The 26,156-nt window shown below is 45.7% G+C and overlaps 1 protein-coding gene across 2 annotated transcripts in view; it reads left to right on the top strand.

Annotated features, from left to right (window-relative positions):
• The window catches only part of Map3k5 (mitogen-activated protein kinase kinase kinase 5), a 203,318-nt gene extending 177,837 nt beyond the window's left edge, over window positions 1-25,481 (top strand). Inside the window, exons 22-30 of one of the 2 annotated variants that reach the window (XM_075948128.1) lie at window positions 1,249-1,426; window positions 1,517-1,685; window positions 7,263-7,448; window positions 11,084-11,189; window positions 15,082-15,331; window positions 19,930-20,042; window positions 20,866-20,978; window positions 23,460-23,536; window positions 24,166-25,481. In XM_075948128.1, the coding sequence (XP_075804243.1) occupies window positions 1,249-1,426; window positions 1,517-1,685; window positions 7,263-7,448; window positions 11,084-11,189; window positions 15,082-15,331; window positions 19,930-20,042; window positions 20,866-20,978; window positions 23,460-23,536; window positions 24,166-24,226 (1,253 nt within the window). In that variant the 3' untranslated portion in view covers window positions 24,227-25,481. The remainder of the gene's footprint in view (window positions 1-1,248; window positions 1,427-1,516; window positions 1,686-7,262; window positions 7,449-11,083; window positions 11,190-15,081; window positions 15,332-19,929; window positions 20,043-20,865; window positions 20,979-23,459; window positions 23,537-24,165) is intronic. The other variant, XM_075948136.1, reaches the window with a different exon arrangement.
• Window positions 25,482-26,156: the final 675 nt, after the last annotated feature.

Here is a 26,156-nt window from a genome sequence, read left to right as displayed (position 1 = left end):
AACTCAACACGTCCTAGAACCTCCTGTAAAGAGAATCCTAGTGAGGGATTGCCTAGATCAGTTGGCCACTGGGCATGTCTGCAGGAGACTATTTTGCTTAGGATAATTAAGGTGTAAAGACCCACTCATTGTGAGCATCATTCCCTGGGTTTGGGTCCTGGACAGCCCTGGCTTCCTGGAAGTGATGGCTTTAACCTCGAATTCTGGATTAATATGAGCCCTTTCTCACCTGTGTTGGGTTTGCCAGTAATTTTCCCCCTGACAACGGAAAGAAACTAGGACAGTTACCAGAGAGAAGAGTGAGTGATTGCAGACGCGTGCTGGTCCGTGGCCAGCGCCCCTCTGATGACTGCTGACGTGCACAGCGGTGAACGGTGGGAGGGGGCCCCTGCTGACTGATGACCTACTGTCTTTGAGACTCGGGTGATCTCAGCTCAGCCCAGCTTAAGAGAAATTAAGTAAAAAGAGGTTTCCAGGCAACCACGGATTCTTTTTTAATGACTCTCCACTTGCCTTTTTTAGTAAGAGATGTTTGTAGTGTTGAGACAGTAAAGATGTTTCTGGCAAAAAAATTACTGTCTTTAAAACCAGTGCGGACAGAATGTCGGGAGCTCCTGTTATGCTTTCTTGGTCGCCATCAAAATAAAGCAGAAGCCCGTGTTTGCCATGGACTTAGGTTCGGGCAACTAGGAATGGCCGTAGAGGTCAGTTGATCCCTTGGTTTCCGAAATTCTCTTAGCAACAAAGGCTTTTTCATATGCATCCTCGGATTGCCATGGGGTGTGGCTGTCAGCATAACTGTCTGAGGTAAAGCAGGCTTGGAACCTGTTGCAACAGCCCCTTAGCATCCCATTCCTTCCCACTTCCAAGGCAGCCGCAGATGCTAAGGTGAACCCGCACACTTGTGAAGATAGAGCTTAAAGTTGTACATCTCATCGTGTTTCTAGATGTGGGAACTGAGACCTGTGAATATCAGTGTAAGTCGTCGATTAAAATAGATTAGAACCCAGGACCCGCTGAGCCTACCGCCTGGTTTTCCTGCCCTGGGAGACATTCCTCTCAGGGCTCAAGAGGCCGTTTCCACTTGACTGTGTTGTACAGAGCAAGGCAGGGACTGTGATCACATGACCAGCTTCCTATATGGCGTGATTTGTCTGCTCACTCCCATAATGGTCTCTTTCGCGGATCTGCTAGCCTGTGTGGTGTTTTTAATGAACTTGCTGCCTTCTGTCCCTTCTCCCATCACAGAATATCTCAGAAGTATCTCCCTGCCGGTCCCTGTCCTGGTGGAAGACACCAGCAGCAGCAGCGAGTATGGTTCAGTCTCTCCTGACACAGAGCTGAAGGTGGACCCCTTCTCGTTCAAAGCCAGAGCCAAGTCCTGCGGGGAGAAGGATGGGAAAGGGATACGGACACTCTTTCTGGGGTAAGGAGCTGACTTCTTTGTGTTGAAGTACCCTGGGAAGTGTGTGGCTTAAGGAAGGAAACCCTGGCTTACGCGGCACCGTTATTACAGCATTCCAGATGAAAACTTTGAAGACCACAGTGCACCCCCTTCCCCCGAGGAGAAAGACTCCGGCTTCTTTATGTTGAGAAAGGATAGCGAAAGGCGGGCCACCCTCCACAGGATCTTGACGGAAGACCAGGACAAGGTCGTGCGGAACCTGATGGAATCGCTGGCCCAGGTAAAACATAGTGGGCACTTCTCTTCCTGGAAATTGGCAGTTTATTTGTAATGTAATTTGATTTCTTTTTCTTTTGATGATAAACGTCCACTGTGTTGCCCAGGTTAGGCTCAGGCTATCCCTGTCTATCTCCTGGTTAGGTGGGGCTACAGGGACATTCCACTGTTCTCTGGCCAGACCCTACATGTTTCCCGTGTCTTTCCGACATGGGCTTGTGGCAGATGTTCTGAAGTGTGAGGCCACTGTAGGACCCTGAGTCAGAAGACACACCTGCATGCTGGGTGTCCTAGCCACTGGGAGACTGAGGCAGGAGAATGGTGCCTTCTACGCCACCCTGGGCTACATAGGGAGACTTTGTTTAAAAAATAATAATAAGCCGGGCGGTGGTGGCGCACGCCTTTAATCCCAGCACTTGGGAGGCAGAGGCAGGCGGATCTCTGTGAGTTCGAGACCAGCCTGGTCTACAAGAGCTAGTGCCAGGACAGGCTCCAAAGCCACAGAGAAACCCTGTCTCGAAAAATCAAAAACAAAACAAACAAAAAATAATAATAATAATAAAAGCCCTCTTCTTGGATAAACAAAGAAGAAACCTTAAGTGTTGAAACTCTTTGTGAATATTATTGTATGTTGAAAGCAGTGTTATTGCTATTTACTCTTTTTCTTGCTTGCTGCTCTTTGTTTCCATTCCCTCCCTCCCTTCTTTCTCCATCCATCCTCCCTCGCTCCTTCCCTCCTTCCTCCATCTATCCTCCCTCGCTCCTTCCCTCCTTCCTTCCTTCATCCTCTCTCGGTCCTTCCCTCCTTCCTCCATCCATCGTCCCTCAGTCCTCCCCTTCTTCCTTCCTATCTCCCCTCAGTCCTTTCCTCCTTCTTTCCTGTCCCTTGGTCCTTCCCTCCTTCCTTCTTCCACCTATCCTCCCTTGGTCCTTCCCTCCTTCCTTCCTCCATCCATCCTCCCTCAATCCTTCCCTCCTTCCTTCTTCCACCTATCCTCCCTTGGTCCTTCCCTCCTTCCTTTCTCCATCCATCCTCCCTCCATCCTTCCCTCCTTCCTTCCTCCACCTATCCTCCCTTGGTCCTCCCCTCCTTCCTTCCTCTATTCCCCCTCAGTCCTTTCCTCCTTCCTTCTTTTCCACCCTTTTCCCCTCCCTCTCTCCTCCCGTACCCCTTCCTCTCTTGCTTTCTTCCTGTTCTTGTATTTTAACAGAAGAACTGGTGATATTAAGGTATTCACAACCCTGCTTGAAATAATCCGATGTTGAGACTAATGGACCCTCAGCAGTCATGTATGCACTCTGTTTGAGTCCACGTTAGTGTGCATAACTTAGTGGCCATGCGCGTATACCTGGACGGCACAGGCAGATTCTCACGTTAAGAACCTCCACCTGGCCCTCCACAGTGCTTTTGCTGTTCGTTCCTTTGTTCATTCAATCAACTCACAAGGATTAGGCCACGTGGAATAGCTGCTCCTCTGATCACTGGAAGCATCAATGGGTCTAACAGAAGCCTGGCGTATGAGGTCATTACAGTCCCACAGGGAAGGCCTGGCAGCAACGAGCAACTGTGTAGTATAGTGCAATGTCTGCACACAAAATAACTAAATAACTATTTTCCCTGTTACGTTAGCTTGCTAGGACTGCCATAACAGAATGCTACAAACTAGGTGTCTTACACAGCAGAAATTTGCTTTCTCACAGTTCCAGAGGCTTACAGTCCAAAATCAGGAGGTGGGCATATTGACTGTCTTCTGAGGACTCTTCCCCTATGTGACTGTATCTCAAGATGCCCTTCTCTCTGTGTGTGGGCACCCCAGTGTCTCTTCCACTTTATGAAGACCTCAGTCCCAGTGGATTAGAGCTCCATCCTTATGACCTGACTTAACCTTAGTTATCCCTTTAAAAGTCCTCTCCCAAACATTTACCCAAGAAGTTAGGCCTTCCGTATATGTCAGGGTAGGGTTCACGGTTCCATTCCTGGGGAAATCCTTTCCCAGGAATGTATTAGGTCTGTTTACAGATACAAGGAAACTTTTCCTCTCCATAGATACACCAGAGAAAAAAGGATTCCCACAGCTCCAGCACAGCAGGCTACATCTCAGATTTCTTGTGAATACAAGCTTTCATCCCACTGACCGTAAATCCTCAACACAATGCCTCTTGTCCTCCATTAGTCCTGTGGACACCAGGGACCCGACCGCCTGCATGAACTGCTCATGGCCATGGTCGCTGTGGACTGCCCATAGTTTCTTTCCTCTTTTGGTCCTGGGAAAATGGCTACAAGGATGGTAGAGGAGTGGACCAGGCTATTAATGGCTCTCTGTCCAACAGCTGGCTTGTTCTTGTCTTCCATTAGGACAGATGTGGAGCCAGACTCTCTTCCTTCCCTCTTTCTTACTGTTCAGCTCCAGCTGTATCCTGAGAGCCCCACGGGGCATCTGTGCTGTTCCTTAAGCTTCAACATTGTGTCACCATAGAAATTCCCCAGTATCCACCTTTTGGATCCCATAAGAAGAACAATGTGTGTGCCGAGAAAGACTCTGGCTGCAGGAAGAGCTTAAGTGACACCATCTGTCCCTTCTGAGAGAAACCTCGGGTAGCCCTCGTGGAAAGCTGTCTCAAGCAGTGACCTAGAGGCCCAGGGAATGGGTGCTCTGGCTTGAGAGGCAGTCAGGCCTCTAGGTAGGGGGATAGGGTAGTGTTCATGGATGCTGGGTGTGCCCGTGGGAGTCATTCAAGAACCGGACAGACTTAGTTAGGGAAAGCCAAGGTTGGATGCAGGGAGTGGGTACATGCCTTCCAGTTCATTCGGTCACTCAGCAAACACTGCCAAATGCCAGCTCTGTTCAAGTGCAGGGGATAGAACAACGAATGAAATATAACTCGGTATCTCACTGAAGCTGACATTCTAGTAGAAAAGGAAACTGGTAGCTGTTTGTTAGATGTATCATAATCATGCCCCACAGTTTCTCTGGCCATTATCCATGTGTGTGCTCATTCAATCCTCAGGATGCCAGTCCTACAGGGTTGTCCTGTTAGCAGCCACCTTTTCCAGACATGCCTATAACCCAGCATTTCTGAGCGGAGATGGAGGATCCTGGGATTGTGGTTAGCTGGCAGAAGGAGCGGGCTCTCAGTTGAGTGAAACACCTTTTCTTGTAATAAGGCAGAGAGGGATAGAGGTGAATACCCAATATTGACCAGTGGTCCTTCACATGTATGCATATCTACCCCTCTCTCTCTCTCTCTCTCTCTCTCTCTCTCTCTCTCTCTCTCACACACACACACACACACACACACTCACACACACACACTCACACACCACACACACTCACACACACACTCACACACACTCACACACACACTCACACACACACACACTCACACTCACACACACACTCACACACACACTCACACACACACTCACACACTCACACTCACACACACTCACACACACACTCACACACACACTCACACACACACACTCACACACTCACACTCACTCACACACACACTCACACACACACACACTCACACACACACTCACACTCACACACACACACTCACACACACACTCACACACACACTCACACTCACACACACTCACACACACACACACACTCACACACTCACACACACACACTCACACACACACTCACACACTCACACATAATCACACACACACACACTCTCACACACACACACACACTCACACACACACACTCACACACTCACACTCACACACACTCACACACACACTCACACACTCACACACACACACTCACACACACACACACACACACTACTGGAGAGGACTTTTGCAGGAAAGCTGTGAGTGCTTGGGAAAGGCTCATTGTCAGATGCTCCCGTTGTTCTGAGCCACATTTGCCCTGCTCACAAAGGAAGATGGTGCTCCGAGTTCACACAGAGGGGCTGGCGTTAGCACAGAGAGAACGGCTGAGCAAGTGAATAGAGTCGTCTGGACAGGAAGCATTTTCCAGAGGAGAGAGCGATCTTTCATAGGACAGCAGCGTGCACGCGTCCAAAAGCCAGAAGCAACATGGTTCTGTTTTGTTTTCTAGTTTAAAGCAAACCCGGTGTCAAAAATAAGTGCTCGCTGTCCGTGCCATCGGCAGAACAGTAGCCGAGATCCCAGTGTCTGAATAACTCGGTTTTCTTTCCTTCCTGGTATCTTCCTGGTGTTATGAAGTTGCCTGTGAATCTTCCCTCTGGCTGTCATTTAGTTTGTGGTGAGAAAAAAACAAAGTGTATAATTGTTCTCAGTGTAATTTTAAAATGTTTCTTTAATGACAGCCTTTAGGCTTTTCAATTTAGACTTTTCTCATGAGAACTGAAACATGGAACCAAACTCCCAAATCAAGATTTTATGTAGACAAAGAAGTCAGTCAATGGTGCTTCCGAAAATTTTTTGATGGTATTCTGATAATTGGAATTTTATTGGCCCAGTGGGGAAACTTAATTTTAATAATATAGTAAGAAAATGCAATATGAAGCAGTAATGAGCTCAATAATAATTCTGTTCTTGAAATTAAATGAGGAACAATAACATCTTTAAATTGGGCTTTTTTAAAGATTTGTTTATTACATATACAGTATTCTGCCTTGCAGAATAACATACTGCCAATAGAGGGCACCAGATCTCATTATGGATGATTTCAAGCCGCCATGTGGTTGCTGGGAATTGAACTCAGGACCTCTGGAAGAGCAGCCAGTGCCCTTAACCTCCCAGCCATTTCTCCAGCCCCAGATAAGGCTTTCTTTACAGAAGCAGTGTGCCGAGCCCAAAGTAAGAATAAATAAATAAACAAACAAACAAACAAAATTTCTTTGAAGGAGAGATCTATTTAAATGTATAAAAATTACCTTTTTATAACTGATCACTCAGCGGCTGTTAAGGAATGGCTCCAATGGGGTATCTGAGACTGGACCGTTTTATGACGAGGAGCTGACTTTAAAGGAAGGGGAAGGACGAAGGACATGCAGTGATAGTCACACACAGCCACGAGAGAAGTAACCCCTTAGTACCTGGCTGAGCCTGGCAGAGAGGAACCTTGGCCATTAAAGCTCCAATGGTTCCATCTTTTCTCCTCCTTGGCTGCTGCTGGCCTTGTGGTATGCATCTCTTTTCCCTGCATATTGTCATTCTCAGCTCCCTTGGGTGCACTGGACACCCTCTTTTATGACCTTTCTGTGGGCAGATGTGGAGACCAAGATTCTCCTGCTCAAGGCCTCTCTCTCGCTCTCGTGTCCAATTAACGTTTCTGAGAACAAGAGTCGTGCTGCCTGGGCTTAGCTCCGTTTGGGCAAAGCATTGCCTAGCTGACTGTGTCCCGGCTGCCGAGCACTGTGAAGGCTAAGTGCTGTTCCTCCAAAGGCTGGTTAGTTCTGGCAGCAGTGATGGCTACCAACAGGAGCCACGGGGATCAAAACATGCCCCCTTTTCGTTAGCAGGAGGCCTTTTCGGGGCTCAGTTCTTCCCAGAGAAGACGATGAGAATGGGAAGCTCCTGGCTGACGTGTTCGGCCCAGAGTAATTGAGGCCTTATGGGTTTCATTTCCAGGGTGCTGAAGAGCCTAAACTCAAATGGGAACACATCACGACCCTCATCGCGAGCCTCAGAGAGTTTGTGAGGTCCACTGACCGAAAAATCATAGCCACTACACTGTCAAAGCTGAAACTGGAGCTGGACTTCGACAGCCACGGCATCAACCAGGTGCAGGTGGTCCTCTTCGGCTTCCAGGATGCGGTAAGTGTGGCAGTGTGCCCTTGGCTCTCAGGAGAACGGGATACAATTGCAATTCTGTTCCCTTCACTCTTTCAGTCCATTCCGTTCTTTTTGGATGACAGATGTGAAACATTTATTGGGTTCCTCCAAAGATAAGAGACCCAACAGCTTAACCAACATGGAGAACAGCAAGATTTACAAATCTTGGTTTCTCCTAAGCATCCTGTGGTGACTGGCTGGCTTGCTGTTTATTTTGGAGGCCTCAGAAGCACGGTGCACATAATGCCATACAAGAAATGCCATCTAGTGGCCATTGAGGAGAATGCACTATGCCCGGGAATGCTGTCTGCTCAATAGGGGATCCCCCTCTGCCAGCCATGGTTTTTCTCCGGTTTCCATATAGAACTGTTTGATAAGTGTTCACTATGTTCTAGCCAGGAATATAATTCAGAGTACAGACAGATGACGAGCGAAAATTAACCCACAGGATTAATTCATGAGAGAGGCCACCGATGCTATGCAACACAAAATAGAAGCTGGTCTGCAAGTCTGATTCAAGATTCTTCCTGTTATTCTTGAGTAAGGCTTCTCTGTAGACTTTTGTGCCCCAGACGCCTTAAGCCACTCTCAGTCCCCCTTACAGAGATACAGGAAACAGAGATAAAAGGTGCCTTGATAGTATCTGTGATGTGGATACAGAATGTCACTGTATGGTTTTATTTAAATTTTAAAAATTAATTAGCTCTTACTGTATTATCGCTCCGATATGTAGATGGCTTCTTGACATTTGTATCTGAAGTAACAAATGACCCTTCATTCAAAACTAAGTTCTTGCCCTTCAACAGCCGCTGGTGTTCTGAGTGGAAACTGCCTGGCCTCCCTGCTGTGTGAGGAGCAGGAGCAAGGGCCCTGACTGGACTGCCGACCTGAGAATGGGAGCAGCCAGCAAAGCCCAGCACTAACATTAAATGCTGAGATGTTCACACTGCCTCTGTGGAAACCCTGCCATCTGCAGTGGAGTGAGATGCTATAGCTAATTTGTGCTTGCCCGCGCATTGGCTTCCAGGAAAGGGGTTGGAAAGCAAACTGGCTGCAGGATTCAGAGTGAGAGCTATTTAGCTGTGATCCCGGGCCGTGGGCCCAGGTCAGACACAGACATGCAACTCCCTCGCTCCTGGTCTACTCTGCCCGTCCAGTGTTCTCCGTGGGCAGTGTGCTGTGGAATGAGGCATTGGGCAGTACGCAGTATAGTGAAGAGCTGGGTGGGGCGGGGCACAGCTATAAAAGATCGGCTCTTGAGAGAAATAGTCCAGTCTCCTAAAGGATACACCGGTTAGTTACATAAGCAGGTCAATCCACTTAAGAAATGGAAGCGTTTCAAAGTCAGTCCAAAAGAATTTCCTGGAACAAATGAGGTCCAAGAAATAGCTCATTTCCTTGGGAAGCAACTGCGACAAAGAAGTCCTCAAACGGACTCTCTCCTAAGTGGAGGGATTTTGATGAGACTGGACCAAGGGAAAGACTGAGTGACTGTTCTTCCAGCTCTTGGCATAAGTTCACAGCTCAGCCACCATTTCCCAGCTTCCACTGGCTCTCTAAACATAGATAGCCCTGTTCCTGCAGATGCCACTGTGAATACTACTGCAGATGTAGTAGAATCCATTGAAATGCTATGAGAAAAGTTTGTCCTTAGAAAGTCAATGCACACAGTGTTGTACTAACAAAGGGATTGTTCAGTCTGGGAAAAAAGAAAGGAATTCTGACACAGGTTGTAACATGGATGAATCTTAAAGAATGTCATGCTGCCGGGCGGTGGTGCACACCTGTAATCCCAACACTCCAATGGCAGAGGCAGGGCAATCTCCATGAGTTCAAGGCTGGCCTAGCCTACAGAGAGAGTTTCAGGGCAGCTAGGTCTACACACAGAGCGATCCTGTCTGAAAAAAACAAACAAACAAAAAGAACGACACTCTAAGCTAAACAATCCGGTTACAAAAGGGAGAATACTTGGATGTCAGTAAGGTACCTAAAGCAGTTAGACCGCAGAGACAGAAGCAGGTCAGGTGTGCAGAGACCGTTGGGTAAGAGTGAAAACTTAATCAGACTGAGTACCGAGTTCCAGTCGTGTAAGATGAAGGGCTCTAAAGATAGACAGTGAGGGCATCAGTACAATAGCGTGTGGGTGTCTAGTGCCTCGGAGGGTCAAAATCATGAATTTTATATTGCTAAAACTCATCGGACTAAATAAACGTGATTAATATTGGAAAATTTTGATCTTGTGTATTTCACGATAGTTTTCAAAAAGGGCAGAAAGGTCGGGTGTGTGTCTATGTTAGTGTCTGTTGAAATGGGTGAAACTTTACAATCATTGTAAAACGTTATCCTTACAACAAAGATTATTTTGTGTGACTAGGATTTCTAGGATATTCGAGCAGATTATTCCCTTGTATAGAGAGGCATCAGCAACAGTGGGGGTGAGACGGAAAAAAAAAAAAGACCAAGGTTGTGGCAAGGCATGGGTAGTACACAAATGCTAATGTCTGCTCTCGTCCCTTGATTTCCCCAAGTCGTGGATGCGCTTAAGCATTTGACTGTGTTAAGGGGCAGTCATGGTATTGAAGGGTAGAGTTTATCTTTATTGAAAACCCTCAAATTCTCCCTGTTTTTATGCCCTCCACCCCAGCCTGAGTACCCAAGATTCAGCATGCCCATTTCACCAGAGGTCTTCCCATTTAAATACCGTACTGGCCTGAATGAAATGTGACCATCAAGGTCCAGTAGCCCAGGTTGGCCTCAAACTCATGAGCCTGCTCCCGCCTCAGCCTCGTAAGCATTGGGGTTGCAGGTGGGTACCAGCACACCTAACTTTCGATCTTAGTTTGAAGTAACAGTGTTTGTTTGTAGCGATAGGAGTGGTGGGCCGCTTCCCGCCACCTGGCTAGCTTTACCCGAAGTAATTACACGGAAACTGTGTTCTTTTCAACACTGCTTGGCCCATTAACTCTAGCCTCTTACTGGCTAACTCTCACATCTTGATTAACCCATATCTCATAATCTGTGTAGCACCACGAGGTGGTGTCTTACCAGGAATATTCTTAACCTGCATCCATCTTGGAGAGGAGAGCTATGGCGACTGGCTCACCCTTCTTCCCAGCATTCTGTTTGGTCTATTCCACCTATCTAAATTCTGCCCTATCAGGCCTAGCAGTTTTCTTTATTAATTAACCAATAGACAGATGACCCTCCTCCATCACTTGTTTCCTGGTAACATGAAATTATTTATAATTTAAGGTGGCGAAGGCTCTTAGTTGTTTCTGTAGATAGATGTTCAGCCAAGTGCTTAGATCGGCTGGGGTACTTGCAATTAGAATATTAATGTAGACGAGGGCTGGTGAGATGGGTGAAGGTGCTTGCCCCTGGGCCTTTTGACCTGAATTCAGTACTGGGAACCTACATGGTAGGAGGAGAGAACTGGCTCCCACAGGCTGCCCTCTGATTTCATATGCATGCCACAGCATGCACGCGCGCGCGCGCGCGCGCGCGCGCGCACGCACACACACACACACACACACACACACACACAGGGCAGGGGGAGAGAATAATAATAATAAATAATTTTAAAAATTAAAGTAGGCTAAAGGTCACTTTTTTTCCAGGTCAATAAAGTTCTCCGGAATCATAACATCAAGCCACACTGGATGTTCGCCTTGGACAGTATCATCCGGAAGGCTGTGCAAACAGCTATTACCACTCTGGTTCCAGGTCAGAAATCGCTAATGGCTATGCAAATAATTAGTACTTGCATATGTTAGATGGCTCTTCCCCTGTCATTTCGTTTCTGTTGTTTCTTTAGTGTTCTTTTAATAGAATTTATTTATTTTTATTTTATGTGCATTGTCGTTTTGCATATATATGTCTGTGTGAGGATGTCAGATCTTGGAGTTATAGACAGTTGCAAATTGCCACATGGGTGCTGGGAATCGAACCCAGGTCCTCTGGAAGAGTAATCGGTACTTTTAACCACTGAGCCATCTCTCCAGCCCCATTTCTTTAGTGTATTTTAGAGCACTGGTTGCCTTTTAAAAAAAAATGATCTCCAAGTCACCGTCTTACTTTCTTTTGCTGTGGTAAAGACACCATGGCCAAGGTGATTGACAGAAAAAGGGTTTAGCTGAGCTGCCTGAGCTTTCGGCTCCAGATGCAAGGGGCCATCACATCATGGGGGAGGCATATCTGATGGAAGCAACAAGCCCAGAGCTCACTTCCTGAACCACAAGCATGAAGCCAGCCGAGATGGCAAACTAGGAGTGGCTCAAGACTTTGAAATCCCAAAGCCTGCTCCCAGTGGCACACCTCCTCCAGCAAGGCCATCACACTTCCTAAGCCTTCCCAAATAATGTCACCAGTTAGAGACTAGGTACTCAAATACATGAGCTTTGGGGTGGCAGGGGGCATTCTCATCCAAACTAGCACAGTCACCAAATAACACGTCTCTAGCACATCCGGTATACATGGTGATACACCGAGCAAAACATCCGGTGTGAGGCTGGGAGATTTGCTTTGAGCAGCGTTCTTGGCCCTGAAGAAAAACTAAAGACTCTAAGATGCCCCGGATAGTTATGAATTTCAGTGGATAAGATACCTGAGCACACAGACATGTTTGTCGTCTCCTGAAGCGGTGATTCTCAAGTCTTTCAATGCATTCAGCAAAAATCACAGCTCTCAAGCCCATATCAGACCAGATCGGCAACAGTCTTCTACAGTTGTGTCCCAGGAATTGGATTTTTTAAAAAGAAAATTAAGAATAAAATGTTTTAGATAAATTGCAAAAATTGAGAGAAAGGTGCAGTTCCCATATGCTCTGACACGCACATCGCCTCTCCCAGGATCAGCATTCTCGGCCTGAGTGGTTCATTTGTTAGGACTGATGAGCTTGTACTAGCACATCGTATCATAGTCCCCTGGGCTCTTTATATAGGAAGACTTCTAGGTCTGTGTCGTTAGTGGGTTTGGTTGACTACAGTGATGTCTGCCCACTATTAGGTTATTATAGAGAATATTTCTCTGGCTCTGAGAAGATCCTCTATGCGCTAGTTATAGAAATCCAATATGACTACCTCTCTCAGACAATTTTAATGCATGGTGGGATTGGAAATCATTGGCCTGAACATACCCCCGCTGTCTTGGCAGTGAAACACATAAGGCATAAGTGTTTATAAAGTCATCGAGGAGTGTCTTCCTTCTCTGAGGCAAACCTCTGAAGTAACTGCACAGTTTATTCAGTAATAAAAACTTTTTAAGTCGAATGTTTTATACTTGTGTTCTAAAGGTAGAAGGGAGAAACTTCAAAGGATCAATACGAAATATTTTAGGTCACCAATTTTAAAGTCATGTGAATCCTTCTCAGTTCCAAAGATACCTTGCTTGGTTCGCAAATGTGGGGGGAACATCCTCACTGCCTCTGCTTCCTAAGTCTGTCTGCTGAGAGGCTGGCCCTAGGTTGTGGTTTCTGAACACCATCCGTTATCACATGGATGGTTGCTCCTCGACCTTCCTAACGCTGCGACCCTTTAACATAGCTCCTCCTGTGCTGGTGACACCCCCAACCAGAAGATTGTTTTCATTGCCACTTCCTAACTGTAGTTTTGCTACTGTTATGAATCATAATGCAAATACTTTTGGAGACAGCAGTTTGGCAGAGGGATCCTGACCCACAGATTGAGAGCCACCGCTCTAACAGATGGAATTTGAGGTCCTGCTGAAGTGGGAGGAGAAATATAAAATGACCTTGAGATACCCGGTGGTGACAGGAAGTAAGGAAGACTCTGCAAGGTCAGGGGTTACTGGAAGAGCACTCGGTCCATCTTAAAGAAATTCCCACTAGTCTATGCTGGAATGATTAAACAACAAAGTGAAATGAAATAAAAATAGTATTGGGTTATAGATCCGTATTGGTAGTTTTTCTATCATTATAACAAATCCCTAAAGTTTATAAGAGAAAAAGTTTCTTTGGGCCAGTTTGTTCGGGCTTGTGGTGACACGTTGTAGCGCAGGCATTGGGCAGAACTAAGCCTTTTGATCTCATGGCTGGAAAGCGCAAGAGATGCCAAGCAAGAGATTGGGTTCCACGACTCACGGTGACATAAACCCCGCAATGACCACAGCTTCTAAAGGTTCCTCCACCTCCCAGCGGTGCCATACTAAGGACAGCCCTTACTACCTGGACCTCTGGAGGATGCTTAAGATCTAAACTCTAGCAAACCTAACAGGACAAAAACCTGTGGTCCAGGATGAGATAATCACTGACTAGGTAAATAAATACACGGCAGAGTCGGAGGGCGTGAAGGAAGTAGGAAAGCCACCGCTATGCAGGCACTAACAGTCATAATTATTGCAGGCAAGGACCATGAATGACTGTTAAAATTAGTAGGAAAACAGTGGGCTATTTCCTAATCTCTCATTGCAAGGTATTTACTAACTACAGAGGGAAAACAGTCATTGTGGTGGCCGAGCCCGCAGACTTCCTCAATCAATAAAAACACAGTAGTAACAAGACCATGGACCATGCACCTCTTGCTATGAGGGCCTCAAGAAGGGCACAGCATCGGGGCTGTGATATTTTTTTCAAAGATGCAGTCTCAACTTGATCATGGCAGCTTATCAAGTGTACCTAAAATAAAGGACATTCTATAAATATCCGAATAGCTGTCCTCAAAAGTGGGAAGTTCTTAGGAGGCTAAGACAAGAGGATCGTGAGTTCAGGGCCAACCTGGGCTACCAGAGACTCTGCCTGAGCGAAACTAAGACAAAGAGAGAGAAAAAAGTCGAAGGTCATGAGAGTTAGCACAGAAATACCAGTCACAGATTGGAGGAGACCAGGAAAGTGGGCACTGCAGTGAAGGAACACTGTCAGGAAAGGGACAGGCTCACCAGGAAAGCTGGTGGTAGTGTCAGGGTGTGCGGCTGTGCAAGCCAGTCATCCCAGCACATGGGAGGCCGAGGCCGGATAGTGGACGCGGTAAAGACGCTGAGGTCCTGTTGTTGTTGTTGTTGTTGTTTTTAAAGTGAAGGGAAGGAAGGAACAGCAGGAGAAAGAGAGAGTGAGGGGCTTCATAGTGTCTGTTAATTTCCTGGTTCAGACAGCAGGTCTGAAGTCACATGAGATGTTACGGTGAGGGCGAGCTCCCCACTGGTACAAGCAACACTCTGTGTATCATGTAATGACCCCGTTACTGTAAAATGGTTTCAGAATAAAAGTTTTAAAAGTGCACAGACTCCCTGTCTCCAAACGATCGCCCAGGACAGACTGAAGTTGGAGCGCCTTGGGAGTTCTTTTCTCAGGCCGATCATTGGGAACACTGAGTATTTCTTGTTACTTCTCAAGTGCAGTGGTGCCCAGACAGAGAACTGTTGAGCATAGACACCAGGATGGCCTTGGAAAGCTGAGGAAAACTGATAAGACAGGCGCGTATTATTTCTGGCATTAGAAATGATCTTTAGGGCTGCTCCAGTTCCCCCTGGAAGAGCTCTGAACCAGTGCACAGAAACCCACCTTCCCTTGAAAGGGCAGTTTGGGTAGACTGCATGGGAACCGATGCATCTTAATGCATGACTCAGTCGATCTTATTTGTTAATACTGTATTTTGCCACGTAGAGCTGAGGCCACATTTTAGTCTCGCATCCGAGAGCGACACAGCCGATCCGGAAGACTTGGATGTCGAAGATGAACACGAGGAACCCCCTTTGAATCCAGCTGTCCGGAGACCTCAGGCCCAGGCCGTCATCGAGGATGCTGTGGCCACCTCGGGGGTCAGCACGCTCAGCTCCACTGTATCCCACGATTCCCAGAGCGCTCACCGGTCTCTGAATGTGCAGCTTGGAAGGATGAAAATAGAAACTAATAGGTAATGGGGGGGCGTGGGTTGGTTGCCTTTTTTCTTATTTCTATAAAAGTGAATAATTTGAGTCTACTTCAGAAGTCCGGCCCACAGAACACACATGGTGACTCCGTCATCACCCCATCCTAGAAAGTTAACTGCTTCTCTTTTATAAAGCAAGAGGTGTTGATGTTAGCTCTCATAAAATCATACTGTCTGCCTCCAGCAAGGGCGAGCGCTCGTCTGCTTGCTGCTCTGCCTCACGTGCACTGGGATTTACAGAAAAACTGAGTTGTGATCTCGTGAACCCTTTGGAAACAGCCTCGGGACAGCCTGTTCCTTCCAGTAGACAGGGAGAGAGAACAGAGAGTGCCCGTCATGTCCAGTTCTTTTAGGGAAAGATCTTGCGCTCAAAGGATAAAACTCAGCCATGCATCCCGAAGCTTGAAGGTACCCGGCCACATCGGTGACTATCTGTACACGGTGTGTCGCCATCTGTGTGGGGTTTGTCGCGGAGGATTTGCTGAGTGTTTGGTAGCGTAGAACCCACGCCATCCAATTATCAAATTAGCAGTAAGTACTGCCTGTTTCTTGCAGATGTTGGCGCGGTTCAAAGTCCGAGTCCTTATGATTTATAGCTTCCTGTGCCAGCCCCTGCTGACATGTGGGAAGCTCACTTTATGGCTCTGGGTCTATAATGAGAACTTTTAGTGACTCAATAAAAGGTGTTCAAATATTTAGAGACCTTCGCTTGATGGGCTAGTTGTTCACCAGGGTAAGGAAAGGTAACTCGCTTCTTATTGTAAGCTTTTAAAAGTTAGGCTTCAATATGAAGCCTACTTTTTTATGCATCCCTACTTATCTTTGAGGGTTTTCATGGGGAAACATTTTAGAATTTGGTGGCATCGGCTTTGATGTTCATATGCTAGCTTTGTCCTCTGTTTCCAGCTCTGCCTTGTTCCTCCTTTCTCCCATCCATTGTGGTGGCTGCTCACTTGGTCACCTCACTTTGCCCTGCCAGTCAATCCTGACCGGAGCTGGTTCTGGAACCCCTGTTCTGGTCTCTGGGGGAAGAGAGGTTCCCCAATTACTATGCTTCTCCAGCCCTGCCCATCCATGGTTTCTTGTCAGAGCGAATCTGCAGGACAGCTATTCTGTTTACAAGAGAGCCGTTTTGTCTGCTTGTCTGCCTCCAAAACCTATCTTCCCACCATGGCTATGCTGGGACAGGACCTGCCTCTTTAAACACGTCCCAGAAGTGTGTATAGCTCTCCCTTCTCTCCCGTTCCTGTTTGCTCTGCCTGGTGCTCACCATCTGGCCCTGTCTTCTGTCTACCATGTTTATGACATCTACAGTTCCCAGAAGTCATGGTCTCCCTGCTGTTTCCGTCACATCTTCATGTGTCTTCCCTGAGGTTCTTTTGCTTCCACCTGAAGCTTTGCTTCTGAAAACCTAGCCACCTCTATCGAGAAGGACATGCGTGTTTGTGATTTACATTACTACATAGCTACCTTTTGTAATAATCTACACATTTGTGTGTTTTCTCTATATGCTGACAGCTGATTCTGTGAAATCTAAGGACCACTGACCTCTTTCCTTCCATAGTATTTCATCAGAAAAGCGATGTGAGGCGCAACGTTTCCTTCACAAATAATTTGAAGAAGGGTGGATGGTTTAGTAAAAGCAGCAAAAAAAAAAACAAAAACAAAAAACAAAAACCAAAACAAAAAATAACGGCTGTTAATGTCTGTCTTAGTCCTCTTATGCTTTTAGTTGTATATTTATTATTATTTCATATTTTTTTCAATCCTTTTATACAAGGTCTCATGTAGCCCACACTGGCCTTGAACTCAGTTTGTAGCTGAAGATGCCCGTCATCTTCCTGCCCGTTTCCCAAGTGCAGAGATTATAGGCTCCACCTACACTGACCTTCAGTTGACTGTTGTTATGGGGGTGTAGCTCAGTGACAGGATATTAGCCCGATATACACAGGCCCTGGTTTCAAGCCCCACTGACCCCAACTACACACACAGGAAAGAGAATGTATTTAGGAAAGGGTAAGCTTAGGACCTGAAGAGATGGTCTGCTATGAAAACATAAGGACCCGAGTTCAGTCCCCAGCACCCAGATAAAAGCTGGATACAGCAGCACATGTCTGTAATGCTAGCACTAGGGAGTTGTGGCCCGGAAGATCCTTGAGGCTTGGTGCCCAGCCAGCCTATTCAATCTGTGAGTTCCGCGTTCAGTGAAAGACCCTGATGCAGAAAACAAAATGGAGAGTAATTGAAAAAGACACATGGCATCGAATTCAGACACACACACACACACACACACACACACACACACAGAGAGAGAGAGAGAGAGAGAGAGAGAGAGAGAGAGAGAGAGAGAGAGAGAGAGAGAGAGAGAGAGAACTCGGACACATACGAATACATACACAAAGTCTTTTTATTTTTTATTTAGTTTATGTGCACTGGTGTTTTACCTGCATGTATGTCTGTGTGAGGGTATTGGATCCTCTGAAACTGTAATTACAGACAGTTGTGAGCTGCCACTTGGGTGCTGGGAATTGGACCCCTGAGTTAGCAAACTGGCCTCATGGCAGCTCCTTGCCATACTTTCCTGAAACAGAAAGGAAGACACCTGTCAGCCTTACCCATTCTTTCCCTGCTAACTAGTATGTGGTGACGCTAAACACATGGGCTAAATCCACACTTCAGGTGAGTGGTCTTAAAGCCGGACCAGGAAGAGCTGCGGTAGCCTGGTGAGGTGTCCTTACAACGTGAAGTTCTTGCTACTAGAGATGAAAAGGAGCTGCATATCTAACTGAGTTCCAGAAAATGTCCATGTCCTTTGAGAAGACAATAGCAATATGCTGTCACCTTTCTACAGGTCTATAAATCAGCAAGGCAGACAAAGATACATTTAGATAAAAATCGCCCATTTAAAAATTCATCCAGAGCTCGCATCCCATCCTGTCACTGTCATGGGCGCTGGTGTCGACAGAAAGTCTTTGTTTAGCCCTTTGTTTTCAGTCTCTGCTGTTTGACCCACCTAACTGTGCACAACATTTTCTCCACGGTTTCTTTGCCTATGTGTCTTCTCCGTCCCACCTCTCTCTCCTACTGTACCCTGCTTCTGCCTCACCTCTGCTCCCAATTCTCCTGGGACCCCTCTCCTTCACAAGGGCTTCATCTTTAGGTCCTCCATGGAGTAAATCTTGGGGCTCAAAATAAGAGCCCCTTCTTGGGCTTAGCACTTTGTTTGTGTTGTCTCGTGGAATTCTCTCAGTAATCCTTTCTAGAAGTTTCCCATTTCCTTTTAACAAGTGAGAAAACTGGAGCCCAGAAGCATTGGGAAATGTGTCTAAGGTGAACACAGGAAGCGTGCGGCTGAGCCAGGCCACGGAGCCAGGCTTATCTCTCAGTTTCAGCGTGCTGCCTACACAGCATGGCATGTCAACGGAAACACACAGACGTTTGGCCGTGTGTGGTCCTGGAGTAAATCTGTCAATGGTTAGAGAGTGAAACAGAGATCGCTTGCTGAGCGCTGCCGGCTAGGCAGTAATTTGTCTTAAAGGTCTTGTTAATAATTGTGTTTCATTTTTCCTAGATTTATTTAATGTGTATGAGTGTTTTGCTCACGTGTATGTCTATGCACCACACATGTGCCTAGTGCCCTCTGAGGTCAGAGGAGGGTATTCGATTCCCTGGAACTGGAGCTTTGGATAGTTGTGAGCTGCCATGTGGGTGTTGGGAATTGAACCTGGGTCCTCTGCAAGAACAAATGCTGTTGACCGACGACTCAGCCATCTCTCCAGACCCAATAATTAATATATTTTAAACTTGTTGGATTGTCGATCAAAATTACTCAGAGATAGTTTTCTAGAGGACCAGAACATCAGTTTCTATAGGCTGGAGTGTTTCCTCCCAGAAACACACTGGGTACGGCCAGCAGGCCACAGGTTGGTTTTCAGTTGCAGAGGGAGCCTACCGTGGTCCAAAATGAGCATCAGAATTTCTCTTTCTGATGGTCTTGGGAGTGCACCAGATCTGCCAGGAGCACGGCTGGCTATTTAAGTGTCTCCCAGCCTTACCCACCCCCAGAAGCGAGAGAGAAAAGATCAGCGCTGACAGGATTGCCACAACAACCGTTAGCCTTTCTTGAGGCCTTGTCTGTGCCAGGTATTATAATAGGCAGTCTCACCCAAGTCCTCAAATTGTCATAGTTTAAGAAGAATGATTGCAGTGGTGTCACACGCCTTTAATCCCAGCAGAGGCAGAGGCAGGCAGAGCTCTGAATTCAAGGCCAACCTGATCTACAGAGTGAGTTCCCCAGGACAGCCAGGGCTACACAGAGAAACCCTGTCTCAGAAAAGAAAAAGAAACGAAAAGGAAGAAGAAGAAAGATGATTACAAGTCTCCACAGACCTGCTACATGCCCGTCTACTGAGAGCTCATTACACATGCCCTCTCTGACCCCAGCCCAGAGCCACTGGCATCGAGCCTTTTATTTCTATAAAACCTCTGGGCTCGCTGTAGCCTGAGAAAGAAGCCCACGCAGACAGAATAGCTGTTACCTCCTGCTTCGTTATCCCATCAACCGGTGTGCGTCTCTCCTGCAGATTACTCGAAGAGTTAGTGCGGAAAGAGAAAGAGTTACAAGTGCTCCTCCATCAAGCTATTGAGGAAAAAGACCAAGAAATCAAACACCTGAAGCTTAAGTCCCAGCCCATAGGTAAGCAGCAGAAAGTCCCGAATTAAATCCTATCTTAGGCATGACTGTTCAATCAGGGTGCCACAGAAGGCTGGGGAGCCAGCAGGCAGGTATATGTCACAGCTCGGTAATAGCTCCGTGACTGACCAGCCGGACAGAATTCTTTTGTAAAGATCCCCTTCTTAACTGTAGGGACTGATCATCTTCTATGAGCACAGTAAAAATGCAGGCTCATAGTTACTCTTTGGAGGATAATGTTTTATTGAGGTAAACGAGGATCTCCACTGTTTCCGCCTTTCTTCTTAAAGATTTCACAGAGTGCCAGAATAAAATAACGCTCCTTTTGTTATTTAGCATTTGCATTCAGCATATTCCAGCTTTCCCCCCCTCTGATTTGGAGGGACTTAAGTAGGATAAGCTTACAGAAAAAAAAAAGAGCCATAGGTTGAAACATGTTTTCTGAGAACTTGGAAGTTGTATCTAGAGTTATTTGTTCGGGTATCTGGATTTGTATTAGTACAAATCATGGGGCAAAGAGCTTATAATTGTATAGTATTCTGCTAACTGTTCCTGTTAGTTGTATGAAAAATCCAAAGCACAGTTTGGGTGCACAAAGTTAATTCTCAGAAACTCGGAACTTCAGATACAAGTATGAAGAGGGCGTCTCATTACAATGTTACTTCTGACTTTCCCTTTATTTCTGTTGTCATTTATAAAGTCTATCTTCAATCGCTTCTATTAGTTCTTCTCTGACAGCCTGCAAATTAGCAGGACATTCCCATGAATGCTGAGTGTTCCAGATTACTTCCATGAAGCTAAAGATTCCCCCCAATTTTGGTTCTAGATATCCCTGGGTTTCCCACGCGCCGCACGAACTCTCCTGGCACAACCACCGAAGATTCTGAACTTACTGGCTGGCTGAGAGACAATGGAGCTGACGAAGACACTATAAGTCGGGTAAGCTGTGATGTTCTGCTTTTCTACATAATGATGTGTTTACTATGTCCCAGGTACCTCAGACACAGGGGACACACTGCTAAGCAAGTCAGACATAGTTCTGCCTTCCTAAGACCTAAACATTAGGAGAAAGAGGTGAATTCCACTGATTTTTTTTTTTAAAAAAAAGTCTTACACCAGCAAATTCTGACACACAATTTTTAGGTGTGTGTAAGTGTGTGTGTGTGCTTATCTGTGTGTATATCTGTGTGTATGTGTTTATCTTTCTCTCTCTCTCTCTCTCTCTGTGTGTGTGTGTGTGTGTGTGTGTGTGTGTGAGAGAGAGAGAGAGAGAGAGAGAGAGAGAGAGAGAGAGAGAGAGAGAAAGAGAGAGAGAGAGAGAGAGAGAGAGAGAGAGAGAGAGAGAGAGAGAGAGAGAGAGATGAATGAGTCCAAAGGAATATGTAACTATAAACTAGGCCAGCTGTGTAGACGGGGACAGGGCAGACAAGGAAAGGGAGTTCGTTCTGGGGCGCAGTATGCGATGAATAAAGACAAGAGGTAAGGCAGACAAGTGCGCCATGTTGTCCATAACCTCTAAGGAGTCTACTGTTTGTGGGCTGAAAATAAGGAAGAGGAAGGAGCGCGTGGAGCTAGAACTGCAGGAAAAATGTCCTTTTGTTGCTGCCACTTTTGTTAAATTTTTAATTCTTTTATAACATTATTAGTTTCCACTAGGCAGTGGCTGTTCATTTGTTCCATGAAAAAAGTACGTGCAGCTACTGTGGATTTATGTCAGAAATACTTCCTGTGTAAACCACATGTCTATTACAACCTAATTCCTCTCTCACCATCGTAGCCTCAGAGTTAGCATGACAAGCATTTGACTTGAGATTATATGTATAACGCATGCATACTTACATACATACGTATGTATTAAGATATACTATTTGAAACTGAGGAGATGCCGCTGCAGTCAAGAGTGTGTGCTGCTTATAGAGCACCTGGCTTTAGTTCCCAGCACCCACATCTGCTGACTCACCAGATATGATTCTAGCTCCAGGGGCTCCAATGCCGTCTTCTGCAGTTCAGCCATATCTGCACTCTGTGCACACACCCACATACAAATACATATACATACACTCTGTGCACACACCCACATACAAATACATATACATACACTGTGCACACACCCACATACAAATACATATACATACACTGTGCACACACCCACATACAAATACATATACATACACTCTGTGCATACACCCACATACAAACACATATACATACACTGTGCACACACCCACATACAAATACATATACACACACTCTGTGCACACACCCACATACAAATACATATACATACACTGTGCACACACCCACATACAAATACATATACATACACTCTGTGCACACACCCACATACAAATACATATACATACACTCTGTGCACACACCCACATACAAATACATACACATACACTCTGTGCACACACCCACATACAAATACATATACATACACACAGCAACAAAAACTACTTTTAAAAGACATAGTATTTTTGATTTGCTATAAAGGACCTCTTAATAATCCTATATTATCGTCAGCTTTACAATTTAAAATAACTAAAATAAGATTTTCTTTTCACAATAAAATTTACGGTCTCCTTCGAAATCTACATTTAACAATTGGCTTCTAACGAAATTAAAATAACTCCTTTACTAAGAGAAAACAATACACCCAACCAAGTTCTCCAAAACTGTTATCCTCTTGGGCTCGAGTCACACTCAGGGGGAGTCAGTAATGACCCACTAAATCATTGTCCCTTCTATTTGCTTTAAAATTAAAAGCTCCGGTCTCGTCCAGAATTGCAGTGGGTTGCAGGCAAGTCCCTGCTATTGGCTATGAAAACTTCAAAGGCTCAGTATAGGCAATAATGTCCCAGGAATATTGATCTACTTGGGAACAAACAGAACCGCTGAGCACTAGAGCTGTTCAGTACAAACACTAGCTGCCAGCGATCTCCGTAATGACAAGTGAGATTAAACCTGCGTCTCTTCTAATCCGCAAGCAATGTGAATCATACGAATGCGTTTCTTTCTAATTTGGTCACCAGAAGGCTTTTTTCTTTAATAATTCCAGAAGGTTGGTTTTTTTGTTTTGTTTTTGGTTTTGGGTTTTTTGTTTGTTTTTGTTTTTTTTTTTTTTTGTGGCTTTCCTGTTAGAGTCATTCTTTTTTTTTCTTTTTTGGTTTTTCGAGACAGGGTTTCTCTGTGTAACAGCCCTAGCTGTCTAGGAACTAGCTCTGTAGACCAGGCTGGTCTCGAACTCACAGAGATCCGCCTGTCTCTGCCTCCCGAGTGCTGGGATTAAAGGCGTGCGCCACCCCTTGCCAGACTTAGACTCATTCTTAATTCTTAGCAGTGTTTGTCTTGTGGGCAGCCTTCGTGTTTTGAAGCTACACAAAGCATCTTACTGTACACATACTCTGCTCTCTGCAGTTTCTGGCTGAGGATTACACGCTCGTGGATGTTCTCTACTACGTGACACGGGACGACTTAAAGTGCCTCAGACTAAGGTACCGCTTCTCCCCACCCCCTTGCTTTTGGTTGTCAAGAGGGAAAGAACCCTGGGTTGAGAACAGGAAGCCTGGGTTCCTGCCCTGCAGGGTCCCTCACCAGCTCTGCAGGCTCAGGAAGGGCTGTGTCTAGTTTTCAACCCTGAGTCAACTGAGTTAGTTGGGCCAGCCTATTGGGGAGAACTCTGATAACCAGTATTTCTGTTTAAGTGTGTGGCAATCAACTGGAAGCGAGTTCCTAAATAATATCACAGGCCAAAGTCATGCAGGTTCTCCGAGGCTGCTGTGCAGAAATGCTCACAGTCCTATAAACAGTAGATCTGTCCTTGACTCACCGGCTAGACTACTTTGTATCGTCTGGTACTGTTCCTTGTCACAGCCCAAGCAGATCCGTAACTGACAGTCCTCTCTATAAAGACACAGTTCAAGAGTGCTGAAAACATCAAATGGTGTCTTGTACTTGGTACTTTCAGAAATGGACGGGAAAGGCGTGAAGGGGCGTGAGAAAATACCATGTGCGCAGAATACATCAGGCCCAATATGCCTGTGCGCTTCATGGCCCCTGTTCTGTTCCAAGGGCAGTTCCAGGGGACGGTACTCTTCAGCTTGTTCTTCTGTCTTTTACATAGGGGAGGGATGCTGTGCACGCTGTGGAAGGCCATCGTTGACTTTCGGGACAAACGCGCCTGACTTCAGCGGGGATTCTGAACGTCTACACAGAAATGCCCTCCTTAGGGGAGGGGAAGTTGGAGAAGAGAAAGAAGCTGCACTTTAAATCCAGTATTTGTTTACTCGTGTCAAAAAAAGAAAACGATAGACAAAACACAGTGAAATTTCCTAACTTGTGTTTCTACATGATTCCTAAGGACTCTCCGAAAAGGCTTTCACTGTCGTCCTGATTAGCACCCTAAAGCTGAGGACTGTTTTGGTCTGCGCCCTTTCATGGAGATAGTTTTTGAGTCAGCAGCTATTGCATTTTCAGTCCGGTGTTTAGCACGGAACAGACAGGACATTTCATGTGACAGTGTACCACTGGATCAAAACCAAAATGTGACCGCAACCTTTTAAGGATTCTGTGTGTGTGTGTGTGTGATGTGCCCTGAGCACCTGAGCAGAAATGCGTAATTTGGATCGTTGTACAAAGTTCTCTCGTTCTTTCTTTGTAAGTGCACAGAACCTAAGAGTGATGGTTTCTACTCTCTGTACCAGTTGTCGTATTGACTGTATTTTGTAACTTAAGTGTCTGGCCCGAGTGTGTTTGTCGGAGGTGGTCATGTACTACTGAACTGCACCAGTTGCACATCTGGATCATGGTGATGTTAGCTTGTTCTAGAGCTACCCATTCATTGTGTCTTATTTACTCAAAAAGTAAAAAGATTGCCCACATGCTACTTGGACGATGTCCAGAACATGGTTATTTTGTGCTGACGAACTAGATGACTGGGTTAAAGTATGACATTAAGTAGAATCTGTCTCTGTTGAAGCAACGAAAGGACAGCTGGGATCCAGATTGTTCTTTGGGGACAACAGAGGGGCGCAAGAGAGTGGTCAAAAATTTTAAAGACTCAGTGTACTTTTCCCACGTTACCTTGAAAAAGACGGAAGCCATTCCATGTCTTAAGAGGTTTGCAAGAAGGATTCAACTGGACGTCATTTTCTTTTCTGTCTCCTTAATGTGGTTCTTGTATTTGGGTTTTTTTTTTTTGAGCCAGATCTTATATTTGTATGAGCCTTCCCACGTTAACAAGATGAGAGCTGAAGCTCTCAGATGGATGAATAAAATGACTTTCCTACATTTGCAGGGATGTGCTTAGGATGTGGGACGGAAACTACAAAGAGGCGGTCGAGTAGCATGACTTAACCCGTACAAAAGTCTCCAGTAACAGAAATTGTCTTTATTTCTATGTGAAAATAAACGTACAGTGTATCATGCTGCATCTGGATATATGGAATATTCTCCTGAATATTTTCTCATTTGACAGCAACAGGACTGATCATCTCTAAAACACTCTAACTTTGGACAGGTCATTAGTTTCTTGACTCCTTTGTGGGAATTTTGAAGAAAGTAGGTTAAGACACAATTTGTCTCATTAATTCCAATGTTTTAAATGCTTCTTTTTATACTATATGTACATAGGATCAAGCTACCCATTTTCAACTAACCCTTCAATTATATGGTCTTTCCTTAGGTCTTCCCCACCCCCAGTGTGTAGAAAGAGCTGTGGGCTTCGTGTTTTTCATCCTGCCCGGCTCCCACATGGTTAGTTTTACACCCGAAATAACAACACACAAACTGTATTCATATAAACACTGCCTGGCCCATTATATCTAGCCTTTTCTTGGCTAACTCTCATATCTTGCTTAACCCATATTTAGTAATCTGTGTAGCACCGTGGTGTCTTACTGGGAAAGATTCAGCATGTCTGACCTGGCGGCTTGCTCCATAGCATCTGACCAGAGAGGAGAGGCATGGCATCTGGCTCACTTCCCTTCTTCCCAGCATTCTGTTCTGTCTACTCCACCTACCTAATTTTCTGACCTATCAGACCAAGCAGTTTTCTTTATTGATTAACCAATGAAACAACAGATTGACAAATGACCTTCCCACATCACCAGTGCC

The sequence above is a fragment of the Microtus pennsylvanicus genome, chromosome 1 (genome assembly GCF_037038515.1).
Source record: "Microtus pennsylvanicus isolate mMicPen1 chromosome 1, mMicPen1.hap1, whole genome shotgun sequence".
In the NCBI taxonomy this organism is placed as follows: domain Eukaryota; kingdom Metazoa; phylum Chordata; class Mammalia; order Rodentia; family Cricetidae; genus Microtus; species Microtus pennsylvanicus.
Note: the sequence above shows the minus strand (reverse complement) of the source record. Positions and strands in the feature narration are given on the sequence as shown.